Below are 15,485 nucleotides of genomic sequence, written 5' to 3' on the forward strand. Positions count from 1 at the left end.
AGGAAGACCAAAACTTAGGTATCAAGATAACATAAAGGATGTTCTAAAATCCGTCAGAGTTGAGCATGGAGAAGAGTTGCCAGAGACAGGGGCGAATAGAAGATTGTTCTGAAGAAGGCTTTGGCTCATAACGAGCTGTAATGTCACTGATGATGATGATGATGAAAGCTACCTACAACACTTTGGAGGATCCACCTCGGAGAGATTCCGCTCTATATAGCAGTATGAACGATCCAGAAGAAGCAGTAAATCCTCATTTTAAATTGCTGGTTACAATAAATACAAATAAATAGTGTTTACAATTTTCTGCTCCTTCTTGGCAACGTTGTCATAAGTACTAATAATTTATTTTGCTACTGTTTGCATTTGTTTTAAATCATCAAATTCATTTTAGAAAATCGTATAAAATAAAAAATTTAGAAAAAATAAAAACTAATACTTCTATTTGATTATATTTTGGTTACAAATTAATAATTATTCTAAAGCATTTTCAAGTGTACATAAAGTATTCCATTATTTGCAATAAAAATTCAATCTAATGAAAGTATTAGTTTTGATATAATCAAAAAGTTGTTTGTATAATGAAATAAGAGTAAAACATTGCTATCGATAACGCACTGACATGGAAAAGTAGAAAAATAAAAGTAATAAATTTATCAAATCTTAAAAATAACTATATTGTTGTTGAACATGATGTTTATTATTTTGTTAGTTAAGATAAACTCGTAGTTTTCAATTCATATCAGTTTAAATAACTGTCAGATACTTCATCAATGCTAAAAAAATATTACTTAATTTTTGAGTTATTTTGAGTACTGAATACTGCTGCCTAGGAACTAAAAAACTTCAGTGAAAAATCGAAAATAATTATTCTCAAATGGATTTCTGAAATTTATCATGTGTGGAAACGATAATCTCCCTACGATAAAGTATATTTCAGAGTTAAATGCCAATTAAAAGCAAAAAAATGGCTAAACCTTATTATTAAATTATCAATTTTTGATTCATATTACTTAGCTTAACTGGTTCATAGGGCGAAATCTAGGGTTCAACTTATGTAAGGTCTTGATTTCAGTTTTTGAAAAAAGTTAGTTGAATAATAATTGGCGAAATATCGAAAAAAATTGGCGATTTTATTATTGGGATAATAGACCAATAAAATGGTTTATTCAGGGGTCCGAATTAAAGGTATTGATGTCTACTGATGACTCAAATGATTTTCAATTGAAAATATAATTATCTAACTACAAATATAAGTCGGTAAACGGCGAAAAACTGCTTTTTTTCGATTTTTTACTGACTTGTAATACTTCTGAAAAAATTCTGGAACATAGTTCTGGTAATCATACATCATATATATAAATTGTTTGAGATATCCATATTTTTTGTTATTTTTTTTATAAGGCGTTCAAAATTTTCAAACGTTCAAATCAATTTGAATTTCCCGCTAACTACCATTTTTGTTCAAATATTTTGGTAGAGCAAAAAAAAACCTTTAATTAAAAAAAAAGAAATTATTTTGGTAAAAAATTTAGCAAGTTATGACCAAAATACGATTTTTGACGTTTTATCGAATTTTGAGGTTTTGTCAATATTTTGTGCTAAGATTTGGTTAATCTTAATCTTTTGAGATGCCGAACAGTACCCCAAAAAATTTAGAGTCAAGTTTCCCTGGAGCAATTTTGACATTAACATTTAAAGCCATTAGTTATCGCTCAGGTTACTGCTGTACCGTGTCGAGTAAACTTTGATATTATTTTACATTATAGAGTAACTTTAATAAAAAATAGTCCTGAGTATGATTATAGACCGACTTAAAAATACATCTCCAATATCTCGTTAACCTTTATTTTCGTTAGTCCTTTATACTAAAAAAAAAACTGTAGCCTAGACTATTGTTAAAAGTGAAATTACTCTAGTCTGCGAGGAATAGTAAACGTGATACCGTCGTCACGTGTCACATATCTGGTATCTTTCAATTAATCCACTTTTTCTCCATGCGTCGCTAGCAACACGAAACTGTAAGAAAACCCCAAGATAACAAGAAGCAGACGACCGAAAACAAGAAGACTTAGAAGAAGAATGAATCCAGTGACCCAGTTGTGTGGGTGGACTCGGTTGTTGCTGGTAGCGCGCTCTCTTTGTTCGTGTCTCGACTTCTCTCAGTGAAGTAGGTTAGTGCAACCAGCTCTCGAATCGACGTTGCCGCTACATGCGATTTGTCGTCAAATGTAAGAAGAAAACTCATGAAATTATTCTTGTGGTTTTTTTTTTCATTTCTTTTTCCCTTCTTTTGGGTTAAAGTGATATTTATCGCTGAGATTTGTCTAAAAAACACCTTATCTATTCTGGATATTCTTAATATCAATAATTATTAAGAATAATTAGACGATTCTTAATTATCCTAAAATGATACTATTAGACAGCACTGAGGTACTAATCGTAAATTTGTGTATTTGTCTAATCATGTCTCGGCCTACCACCATGTGGTTTTTGATCTTTTATCTTTTTCTCATACTTTTTCTAGCAAGACGCAATTCTTCGTATTCTTATTCGATTCTTGTCCGAAGTTAATATGCAATTATTATTCTTATTATTTTTTCTTAACTGCTCCACATTCCGTATATACATCCAGCATTGTCTCATTACAGTTTTCATCATGGTTTTCCTCGCCTTCCCGCACTTCATAATACCCTAAATCTACTGCATGTATATCACTTTATTTCTCGATTGCTATATAATGTCCCTTAGTAAACTTTTTGAAGCGAAGCTTCTATACTGGCATTGTATTACTTTTTTCTCTATAGTAAAATGCTGAGACGAGCGTCATAAAACTAGCGCCACTAGAAGTAGTGTCACGAAATAGCGGTTCTTTACATCGATTCACTACTCTCAATCAATTTGTTTCTAGTCATTATCTATTTATCCTTAGTAGGTTTAAATTAAAAATTGCATGAAAAATATCTAACAAAATACAAACATTAAATGAGAAGTAAAAAATTAAAAGAATATCTGTCAATTAAAAGATTCGATTCATTACTACTGTCAAAATTTTAAAGTCATAAATATCATCAAATTAATAACCATATTGAATCATCTGTTTAAATTTTTATGACACTTCTCATTTTAAAATAATTTTATATAAATATAATTATTATTTTTAAACATCTTATTTAGGTTATATAATCATTAAATTTACTATCAAATGATATTTAGTTATGTTTTATTATTAATTTAATACCTTGGTAATACGTTAGCAGGTGGTGTTAGGAGCAAAAATAATAATTTATTAAAATATTTTAATATATAAAATGAAATATGAAACTTGGCTGGAACATACATGAAACACCAAGCAACTATCCGTTAACGATCTCGCTAATACCCTCAAACTTCGAAGAGAAAGAGCCCGCAACGACATGTTAGCTCAAAGAGACCGCGTGGATTTTATCTTGCGTAAACGCATCTACGATATACAGAGGGTGCGAAATGAAATCGAATGGCAACAGCTGAAGATGAGGGAAGAAATGGAGAAGGTGCTGAAGGAAATCAGAGATTTGGAGGCTGCTCTTCTGGCGTAAATTGATGCGTTGAAGTTGGCAGAAACATGACTGGAAAATCGTTCATATAGACCTGGCGTTGAGCTATGCCGCGACCAACCGGAAAAAGGACTAAAGGAAGAAGTTCTCCAACTTCGCCAAACCCGTAAAGATTTACAAGACAAAATTGACTGCGCTAAAGCTACCTACAACGCTTTGGAGGACCAATAAGTTAGAATCGATAAAGATCTGGACGACAAAGGTCAGGGGCTAATGACCGACATTCAATGTCTGGGTATGCATTCAATGCAGGTCCTGCAACTTCTACGGATCAAAATATACAGTTGATTAGAGTGGAGAAGGAGATTCCGCCTTCGTAAAATTTTGGTGTGCTCTATATCTGGTGACATCTGACATTTTGCCTAGCATTTTTTGTTGTCGATGGATAATAAATATTTGAAATTAAAAAAAAAATAATAAAACAAATAATAAATTGACTTTTTTTAAGTTTACGGATAGTATTTAAATTTTACAGGAAACATAGTATCAAGCTTTGCGCTAGTCTACTTTACCGCCGACTGTATCATCTATTTTTTTTTAATGTGTTTTGTGTGAATAAGGCAGTGTTAATGATGAATAAGTAAAAAGAATTGTATTGGAGATTTGACGGTCAACTATAGGGTAGGTTGTATATGTGTAAGTGCAATTTTAATAGTAATTGCTGTAAAATAAAGATTTTCAAGAATTTAATTGAAAAAGTGAGGGTTTTCTAGGATCATTGACGCTAAAAGGCTGTAAATAATTAAAAGGGCCATAAGATAAAATGTCGTATTGATAGTGATAGATGAAGTATAATCAATGTCATAAGTTGATGATGTAAATTGTAAAATTGAATGAAAAATTCTTAAGGTCGTGGCATATTATCATGCACGTTGCGTTTCCAGCACATAGCGTTTAGTTTCCGAAAAATATAATTTAAATGGTTTTAAATATGAACAACTCACACTGTCCGGAACGTATCGTATAAGACACCTAACGGTTCCGTTCAGTATATTCGAAAACAATATTGTACGGATACCGACGGCTACGGAGCGAGTCGAAACTTGTTGGTAAGGATAACGTAAATTAGGGGTCCGTCGTATTCTCCTCGTTGTTTATTTAGGTATTTAATGATTCCTGAAGTGAAGGTGTATCAGTACGATATGTGAATCTGAAATAAAATTATATGATTGGATATAAAATCCTTCATGGTCTAAGAGATTATGAATGGAAAAGAAATTATTATTTGGTGTAATGTTATGAATATGTATTAAAAATTTTTTATAAGAAGTGTAATGGCAATTACACTTTATAATGTTGAAAATATGAGATAAATTGTTCTAGAAATAGAGAAGAAGAAGAAGAAGATCAATAATCAAAGACATGAAAAACTGGACGAATTAATATTTCGTTAAAGGATTAAGTAATAATAATGGTAATGCGGGAATGCAAGAAAACTTGATAATTAAGAAGCATGGAAATGTATTAGATTTGGTATTCAAGAGATAAAGATGAAGCTATATGGTATACATACGGTTGGAAAATTTACATACCTGGGATTAGAAATATATGCCGACGAATCAGAAGATAGAGAAATACGGAAGAGAATAACACAGACAAACAGAGCTTATTTTGCCCTCTCCCATATATTTCGGTCTAAAAATGTCCACCGAAATACAAAGATAAGAATCTCCTCTTCCTCTGTCCTTTATCCTTCGTAAGGATGTGGTGACGTTATGGTATTTGACGAATGGTTGCTATCCATTCTTCTCTCTCCTGGGCGCGGTGTGCTGCCTCAGACAGAGAGTAACCGGTAGCGCACTTTATTTGGTCTGACCATCGGACTGGCGATCTTCCTCGGGTTCTTTTACCATCTAACTACCTTGCCTCCAACCACCAACCTCTCCATGCCTTCCATTCGTCTGGTAATGTGTCCAAAGTACCTCAATATATTTTGGTTGATGATTGTGGCAAGCCTAGTATTGATGTCGAGTTCTGTCAATATTGAGACATTTGTGCGATGTGCTGCCCAGGATATGCGCATCATTCTACGATATACCCACATTTCAAAGGCCATTATACGTCGTGAGTCGGACTTTTTAGTGGTCCAGGTTTCTGACGCAGAGGTAGCGAAAGGAAAGATAAGCGCTCGTACTAGGTGCAGTTTCGTGTTCCTGGTTTTGTCCATATCTTTCCAGATTTTAGTAAGTCTGTCGTAGTAAGGCGTCGACGTATCTCCTCTTCGCATCCACCATTGTTTGTGATAACAGAACCTAAGTAATTGAAACGGCTTACCACTTCAAACCCTGCTACGTTTCTTATTTCCGGCTGGTTATTTCTAATTCGATCGATTATCATTACCTTGGTCTTCTGTACATTAATTTTAAGTCCATATTCACGACTAACAGTATCTAGTCTGTTCATGATGTATTCAAGGTCATTTGTTGATGATGCTAGTATGAGAATCCATGGCAGTGAAGCATGGGTCTTGAAAGAAACGTCCAAAAGCAAACACGACACATTCGAAAGGAAAGTACTGAGGAAAATACTAGGACCTGTGAGGGAGAACGGAATCTTCAGAAGTCGATACAACAACGAGCTTTATCAACTTTATAAGGAAGCACCACTGTCAGACTTTGTTAGAATACAAATATTGCAATGGGCGTGCATCTGATAAGAATGGGAGGGGATAGGCTACCAAAAAGAGCACTGAATGCTAGAATGCAGGGAAAGGATCCGGTTGAAAAGCCAAGAAAGCGCTGGGAAGACATAGTAAACAGCGACGCACAAGTCGTTTTAGGAGAAGATTAGCCACAGACAAGCAAGGGTGCCGGCAAAAAATAAAGGAGGCCAAGGCACAATTTAGGGCGTAGTGCCTTATTAAAGATTAAATTATACAGAGAGGTAACCTTATATTATTTTTGACATTACTGTAAAGTGTTTAAAATGTTTACAATATATATTACTAAAATTACTAGTGTCGGTTTTATTGTTGATTGCATTCTTAGTTCGGTTGATATGACATATCTTGAGAAATAAACTATTTTTATAATTGGATCATGATGCAATATTTTTATAATCATAATCAAACTGATGGCCTGTTTTTATAAAGTATTCGATAACAGCGCATGTGTTATTTCTTCTGTTACAGTCCCTTTTGTGCTGATTGGCCCGCTGTTCAACCACTAACCGGTTTGTCCAATATAACATCCCTGGAAACCTAAACACTGTACTTGATATATGAAATATACAAATATATGACGGCATTTGCTAATGTTTATATTTGTGTAGTTCTTAAACAGGAAGTCATTTGGTTTTTTAAATTTGGAATATACGGTAGTTTTTTATATTTAAGATCTTGTGGATGTTGATGTTTGACATAATCAGGATTAGGCTGATACAACCCGATCAAGTCAGAATTGATGTTTTTAGTCGAAACTGGGTCTACGTTTTGTTGTGTCATACAAAACTGTTTTCAGAAAATTTTATCAAAAATGGTGCAAATTACCGAAAAAGAAAAAAAAATTACTAAAGACGTCTGGACACGGCTCGATTTAATTCCTGCATGTTGTCGTGTTCTAAGACGAATCATTTTATGAGTAATGGAGGATAAGAACAATTAGACCGTCTGATATTCTGCACTGAAACGCAAGGATGAATTTTACAGTTATAATATTGTAAACTGTCCATATATTGAGAGCAGAAATGCTATCAGTTTTTTAGAGTAGTTTTCATGTTGCCAAAAGTATTAACGATAATACGTAAATGCGTAAAATATGAATGATTAATATTTAACTTTGAATAAAAATTCATTATTTTACTAGTTAAGCCTGTTAATATTTTTCTTCAAGCTTATGTCTAATACATGAGGCTCTGAGCTATGCAAATTTTAGTAAAGTTTAATTATTACTAAAAATGTTAAAACTTAATGTTGTGTTTTTGTTTCAGGTAAGAGCTGATTCTTTTCGAAACACGTAAGTTTTCATGTCATATTTTAATTAAACGTTAAAATTAAAAAACGAGTATCATTTAGATAAATAATACTGTAAATTTGTATTCTATTATCTTCTACCGAAGTCAGTATTGAATATATTCCTAATTTACCTTGATCTTCCAAATTTTTTTTATTACCCCAGGAAACGAAGCATATAAAAATCGAAAAATTAGTAGATGCTATTTTTCAACTGGAATATCTGGGGGAAGTCAATAGAAAAAGAGTACCATCTCGTGAGTCTCGAAATTTTTACTGCGTCGTGGTTTTTTTATTAACATTTAAGCATAAAAAAGCGACTTTTCTTATTAATTTCAATGTTGTAAAAAAACTCCGCGTTGTAGATGAAAACGTTCAACAGACTTTTGATATTTTCTAAATTAAAAAATGTTTATAAACAAAAAAGTGATTGCAAATTAAACTCAAAAGTAAGCATTTTTTCAATTGTTTATAATTATTACAATAAATAATACAAAGATGTAAAACGCATTCAAGAATGTGAGTTTTTATGTAGTTACTATATATGCAAAAGATGGGCTCGATCGGTTGAGTAGTTTTTGCATAATCCCATTTGAGAAAAAAAAGGTCATTGTCAAATGGATGTACAGATGCTTTATCAATACTTAAGAAGGGTTTTTTGGTGATATTTTCTTTGTAAGTTCTCAAATTTTCATGTTTTTAAAAAGTATATTAATTTTTAATTGTTTATCTACAAGTAAATGATGCAGGATTACTAAAGTACAATTTTTTGCCTTATAAACATTTAAATTATCTGCGCCATTTTAATCTTTACAAAAAAAAAAACAAAATACACCCTCTAAATGGTTATGAAAAAACATATCTAAAAAAAAAGTTCTTTCTCAGCAATTGTTTATAAACATTAAGACCTTAAATCCAGGCATTTTGTCAATGAAGTTTCAGTTTTCCATTTAAAATGTAATTATGTTCGATATATGCTTAGTAAATAACCATAATAAGTCAGTAAACCAAAAGAAAGGTAGCCGAGGCATTTTTTTATAAATAAAATTGGTTAAATAGTAAATAATAATAGGTAAAAATAGTAAAAAAAATGAACAAATCGAAACAATGCAAAAAAAATAAAACACTAAATTTTTAGTGGTTGATGGTGGTTTTATAGGGATGAAAATATGTTAAAATGTATTATTTAGATTAGTTCCCCCAAATAAAAAAAGGTTCTAAGTAATATAATAATAATAATGCTTATTTAGGAAGCTTACATTATAAAATAGTTTACAAGAAACAGAAAGCATACTAAATACTAAATAAACATAAAAACTCACTAAAGTATAGCTGTCATAAAAGTAGCACCCCTTGTGCGTGAGATTTAAAAATATATATTTATACAAAGAAATATTTAACAAAATGTATAAATATAAATAGTTAGTTACATATGCGCACTTTACGCATAAAAATACATTAATTTTAATATCCCATGTGACACAAATGTGAGTACATGATATTAACTGCAGTAAATTCAAGAAGATGTTGTAGTTGGTAATAATATTTAGATAATTATTATTTATTACTATTGTCCATTAATCAGTTCTTTATATAATTGTGTTTTCTTTCCAAGTCATTGTTTAATTTCATATTTATAGATATCTATGTTTATGATATATAGATATATATGTTTTTTATAATTTTTAATTTGTTTTAAATTCTCTGGTAGACAATTACATAATTTGACAACTATGTAACCAACATATATCTGAAGTATGGATTTATTACATTTGGTTAAAATTGCATTATTCCTGAATACCTAGTTGAATGGGCATGATTGTTAAAGTTCGTAAGTAATGCAAGAATGCAAGTAATTATTCCGTATTCATTCCCTTATTAAAAGGCCATAGGTAAGTTGAGATTATTTTAGTGCATAATAAAGATTCAATTCCTAAAAGTTATTTTAAAAATTTGAATCTTGATAGGAGCCCTCAGAATTTATTTGCTTGACTATTCCATCGTAAACTTTATTAATTATTATACCTAGATATTTAATCTGGTATGTATATGCAATTTCACTTTTTGCATCGACATTCAATGTGCCAAGATTTGGGAGCTTACTTAGGTACAGTTACTTACTTATATACCCTGTAAATGGCATACATTTTGTTTTATCTACATTTAAGGTGAGATTATTAAACTGAAACCATTTTATTGTATCAAAGTCTGTTTCGGATTTTTCTTTTAAATTACTCCACGTATTTGCATAATAGAAAATAGCCGTGCCATCTGCAAAGCTTATTATCTTACCTGTAATATTTAGTCTGAATAGATCGTTGATGTAGATATTGAAGAGAACTGGTCTTAAGATTGTTCTCTGTGGGGCTCCATAGGATATAATAATTCTTCCCTTACTAATTTCTCCATCTGTATAAACATGTTTCCTGTTTAGAAGATAACTTTCTAGGATACTATATGCAAGCCCTAATCCAAGTAATCCAAGTTTATTTAGTAATCCAATATTTTATTTGAGAGAATGTCAAATGCCTTTGATAAATCTACAAATATATAAAGAGCCAGTCTTGCCTTATAAATAGCTTTATAGATGTTAGCGGTTAGAGCACAGAATGTATCTTCAATATTGTTTTTTTTTTTTTTTTTAAATTGGTAAGTTTTATCTTAATTATTTTTTCTAACGCCCGATTCCGCCAACGCGACAAATCTTACCTAAGTTTTTTTTAGTCAAAAAAATTTCTTAGTTGTTATTTGCGTTCCATTATACAAGTTTTTACTTAACTTAACCAAGAAAAAACTTAAGTTCTCAGAAATACCAACTTTGCAAAATTGTCAGAAATTCTTAAATTGTTAACTCGTTATTAATACAAAAACAACAAAAAAAGAAGAGGCTATTAAGGGGGTAAACCGTTGAACAATTCTGCAGAGAGATGACTTTGAAGGTCCAAAGATGTCACTTAGGCTTAATAAATGTCCTCCTGTGGCATATGCTCTTAGGGAAATTAAAAATTGATTCATGGGACATAAACATTTATAGTAATTACTATTTAAATGGGAATAAGCCACAATTAAAGGTTAAAGTAAGTTTATTGACGTTTTAATTTAGACTTCGGAAATCGTTCTCAAAATACAAACATTAGTAAATTAAACAAATTTTGTTTCTTGTCACTTGGTGAAAAATTCTTTTTTTTGTTTTAATAACAAATAGATAAAATCAGAGTTTGGTGTTTATTGAAAGTAAACTAAATGCACGACCAAATACTTTCCATGTCGGGATAGTATTATGAGGTTTTTTCCTGATTTTTCGCTTATAATTTACTATGGAATCATTAACAGGAGAATTTTACTGTTATCATGTCATGTGTTTATCTTTTTAAAAAGGAATTACATGCTACGATTTTTTCTGACAGATATTCTCAAGTTAAAATTGATTTCATGTAATCGAATGAACTATCTTACAAGTAAAATCGTCCCAGGAACGCAACTCCACAATATTGGCAATATCATTTTAAAGTCGTCTACTTTAAAATGTATAATGTATGTCTGAATTGTCAATATAAATGAGTCAGATAAAATTAAATTATTAGAAGAATTTTTCACCAAGTAACAAAAAACAAAATTTGTTTAATTTACTAATGTTTGTATTTTGAGAACGATTTCCGAAGTGGAAATTGAATTAATATTATTAATTATTATTAATAAACTTAATCTTCAATTGTGGCTTATTCCCATTTAAATAGTAATTACTTTAAAATGCCACAAGAAAATAGCTTCAGTACAATATTAAACATTTATTTCTGAAACAAACAAAAATTTAGTGTAAAGCCCTTTAAACTGATTTAATTTTACATTTGCCTTACTTTGAACTAGTAAACTGCGAATGTTCTTCTATTTGAGATAATACTTCAAACGCACTGTTTTTCGATAATCGAAATCTTTCAAAAAAATCTTTATTGGTATATGTATCAAAATAGCTTGTGCGTTTGACTTGTCTTGGGATTTTTATAACCAAATTATCTACTTCATCTACTTCATTCAATTGATTTTCCATCTGATTGTACTCAGGAATAAATAAATCTTCCGCATCGAAATCCAAAGCGCCCAGATCCTTTTTTTAAAAGTCACACACTATATTCTATATAATATACACGATAAACTATACACTTCGGTGGAATTTACGACAACAAAAAAATATAAAAATAAAAATACCTTATAAATAAATAAAAATAACACAAAAACCTACTTTTATATTATAAATTACTATACTACGATATTACGATATACTATGCTATAGATTAAATAAGAATATAAAAATTAAAAATCAAATTAGACCGAAAAAATGCGAGTTAACCTAACATCAAAGAATATAGACGCTATGCGTCTATATTCTTTGTCGCAGTAAAATTTCGATACACAGGACGCCTTTTCTATTGACTTACGCCAGATATTCCAGTTGAGAAAAGCGCCCAGTAATTATTAGATTTTTTAAGAGCTTTTTCGGCTATTTCCTGGGGTATGTTATGATCTTTTGTCCATGAAATTCCTGTCTCCATTAAAGTGTACATATTCACCTTAGATTTTTAAATAATCTTCGTAAGAAAGTACACAATTTCAAGCCTGAGGTGATTGACAAACGTTCGATTACGGATGGGAAGAATATTGTAATATCAAAAGCTATTTAACTGTATTTATAACATTATAAATTTAAAATATATTAGTATATTGTTTATATTAAATTAAAAAGAAGGAAATGAACAAATGACAAATGGATTGTATTAATGAGATATGAAAAAACAGTTACTAGTTTTTACGAGTATCAGTGAATCGATAATTTATAGCAAATGTGCTTTACGAGGTATCTTAATTATTGTCGTTTTATTGGATATTTTAATTAATTTTTCATTAACTTTAATTGTTTGCATTAAATTTAACGAGGCCCGTGTAATCCGACAACGTCGCAGTAGAGCCGCCGCTGTGCGGTGGGGATTACACTTTCGGAAAAAGCCGTCTCTCGAATTCGACCAGCAGCGACGATCAGTCTCCATCTAAGCACCTCTTAGTGAACACGTCGCCGATGTGAATCGCGTAACGGTAGGCATGTGATCGTGTCCTCGCGACTACGACTTGCCATGAGCCCCGCGTCCGCAGGCAATTTGGAAGTAGAACGCTACATCGGGGCCTGTTTGATTTCGCAAAACCGCGCTAAAAGCAAACCGCAAAGACAAGAACATTATTCGTCAGCACATAGAGATGTAGTGCCGGATATTTACCATCAAAAACACGTTAACTTTCGCTTGCAGAGATGTCATTCGGGCGATGGATGGGCCGGTGGTATGCCCTTGATATCGTTCGCCCAGCATCAGCGGAAGATCCACCACCAAGAAGATTCTTCTTCGTTGGCTAAGTTGGCAGTGCACACCCAAGGCGCGCCCTTGATTCTTACCAAGAGTTATAACCACAGAAAGAATAAGGTACACAGACACAATGGAACGACGAAAATTTTCGAAAACTCCAATAATAAGAAAAATATTAAGTGTCAGAATAGTGTGGACACTGTGAGCGTTACCAGTGATGAGAGTTCCGGTTCCGCTAATTCTGAAACGTGCTTACCGCGGATTATTAAACCGAGAAAAAGACGGAAAAAGGACAGGAAACCTCCTCTACTCGGCAGGCCGCTGAGCCAGGATGGTTTTTCGACAGATAGCGCCAGTCCGGACATAGACAACACTCAACCTAACTATTTATCAATAAGCCCATTTAATTTATTTAATTTTAATCCATATGGTGCGTTAATCTTCCCAGAAACTTCAAAGTTAGTAGATCATTTGCATATATTAAATGATATTAGTGAAACTCCCAAACTCCACCACTCGTTCGAAGACATTGAAGAACCGGAAGATATTAAAGACATCAACGGTAACCAGCCTACCAGTATCTGTCAGTGTCGATATTGTGATCCTAGCGGACAAATTTGGGATGTTGACAGGGAATGTTACTCACCATTTCTAACTCCCCCGACAAAGTCTTTCCAATTTCCTAATCTTAATTTGGACGAAATTTCTTATTCTACCCCAATATCCACCAACTGTTTGGAGCACACCCTGTCTTCAATATCTCTAGAAGATGACGACGTTAAGAAGACCCCTACGTCTAGGTCTTCTAGTTCTTCGTCCTGTAGAGATTTGGAAGTTTCGACGGAGATAGTGACTTCCCTGAATGGCCACAGGGATTTGGAGATCAAGTTCTTTTCAACGCCCTGTAATGTGGATAGTGTCAAATCTGGCGAGGTGTTCGATAACAGCTCGAGGAAGTATCCTCAAAGTGAATTTGGTGTAGTGTATGAAGAATGATTAGGATTGTATGTTTATTTTCTTCTTTAATGGATTTTTTTTATGTATTTATAAGTCTTGTAAAGACTACGCTACGAGGTATTTAGATGTTTTTTTTCTTGTATCAAGGAATAGTTTGACCGTATAAAATATGCTGAATTTATTGTTAATGACAATTCTAAATTTGTTATTAAAATTTTTCAAAGAAATCCACTGATTTTTTTACCTTTCATTTTATAGAAAATATCATTTTTAAATTGACGTTATTTCATAATTTTTAATTAAACATTCAGGTTATTTACAGTTGAATAATAACTAATATAAAATATAAATCTGAATTTAGAGAAATTATGTTTGATAATTTAAAAAATATCGATGCAGATGTCCTGAGTAAAGAAATAAATTTTGTGATTGTTTACAAAAGGGAATTTTTTTTTATAATATGGCAATTGCTAGGTTGGTTTAAAAAAAGCTGTAAAATACGGAAAACAGTTTCCAAAAAATGTTTGGTTCAGACATTACTTATTTTTTTCTTCCTTTACGGACAAATTTACAGTTTTTCTACATTCTTGTATCTATTTTTCGTATGAGGTAGCACCGTTGTTTTCCACATGTTTATAAAATTGATTCAAAGGTCATGACATACTGGTAGACATATTTACAATGCAAAACCGATTAGTAGTTTACTAATTGAGTACAAAATGTTCTTTAACGTTTCTATAAAATAATTCAAAATTTTAAATAAAGGAATTTTTATATTCTAGTTTGTGTTCAATTGATCTATTGTGCTCTAGTGTACGGTGTTTTTGTTTATTTCTTTTTGTCCTATGTACGACTTTTTCGTGCTTGTAAATTTTGATTATGTTGCCCTAATTTATTATTTGCGAATAACCAAACATAGTAGTTAGTATATCAATAAAACAATGAAAACTTTGTTTTTAAAACTTCCACAAAATGTATTATAATATCTTTTCACTACAGCTGTTTCGGCAAAGTGATCTGGTGATAGTAGTTAGTGTTGTTACTTTATGTCTGAAGTTTTGTGATAACTTCGTAGTTGTGGTATAAACATTATAGTTCATAAGTATTCTTCATCAATTCTGTTGGCTATTTCTTGTTAAACTTTCTTAAAAATATCAATATACAAAAATTCTATTTACTTAATAATAGTATTAGCACTACAGTTCAATACAATATCCTGGTTGTAATCTACGCTCCTATTCCAATATTTTTCATTTTAGGCCAATTAAGTTAGATTTTTACTCGACACAACTGTGACAGTTGAAATGTATTGTATGAGATATTACAAATAGACTCTCATTTAGGGATTTATTAATTTTTTAGTGGAACTATTATTAAATAAACAATCAAAACGTCAAACTCATTATTTTACACGAAATGAGATATGCAAAATTAAAATCGGTTCGACTTTTTATTCTAAAAATATTTTTTTAATACTAACAAACTGATTTGTTCAAATTTAATAAGAGTATTTTGAAAACATTCCAAGCATAGCGCCGGAGCATTTGGGTTCTATTCCAACTATTACAAATGGTAGAAACTAGTTTAGTCTTTTTTACTGTTACTTTAGACTTTTTGTGAATTTCGTACTCT

The 15,485-nt window shown here is 31.5% G+C and overlaps 2 protein-coding genes across 7 annotated transcripts in view; both read left to right on the forward strand.

Moving 5' to 3' along the window:
- The window catches only part of twin (CCR4-NOT transcription complex subunit 6-like twin), a 479,580-nt gene that overhangs the window by 20,243 nt on the left and 443,852 nt on the right, over positions 1–15,485 (forward strand). The window lies entirely within an intron of this gene.
- Positions 12,567–14,080, forward strand: LOC140445037 (uncharacterized). The gene has a single exon (XM_072536818.1). It carries the CDS (start codon positions 12,672–12,674, stop codon positions 13,890–13,892), a length of 1,221 nt encoding a protein of 406 aa, XP_072392919.1. The 5' UTR covers positions 12,567–12,671; the 3' UTR covers positions 13,893–14,080.

Source organism: Diabrotica undecimpunctata, chromosome 7 (genome assembly GCF_040954645.1).
Source record: "Diabrotica undecimpunctata isolate CICGRU chromosome 7, icDiaUnde3, whole genome shotgun sequence".
Taxonomy (NCBI): Eukaryota; Metazoa; Arthropoda; class Insecta; order Coleoptera; family Chrysomelidae; genus Diabrotica; species Diabrotica undecimpunctata.

What these genes read in the sequence shown, in the direction of transcription:
- LOC140445037 (XM_072536818.1), top strand. Translation starts at nt 12,672, where the DNA reads ATGAGCCCCGCGTCCGCAGGCAATTTGGAAGTAGAACGCTACATCGGG.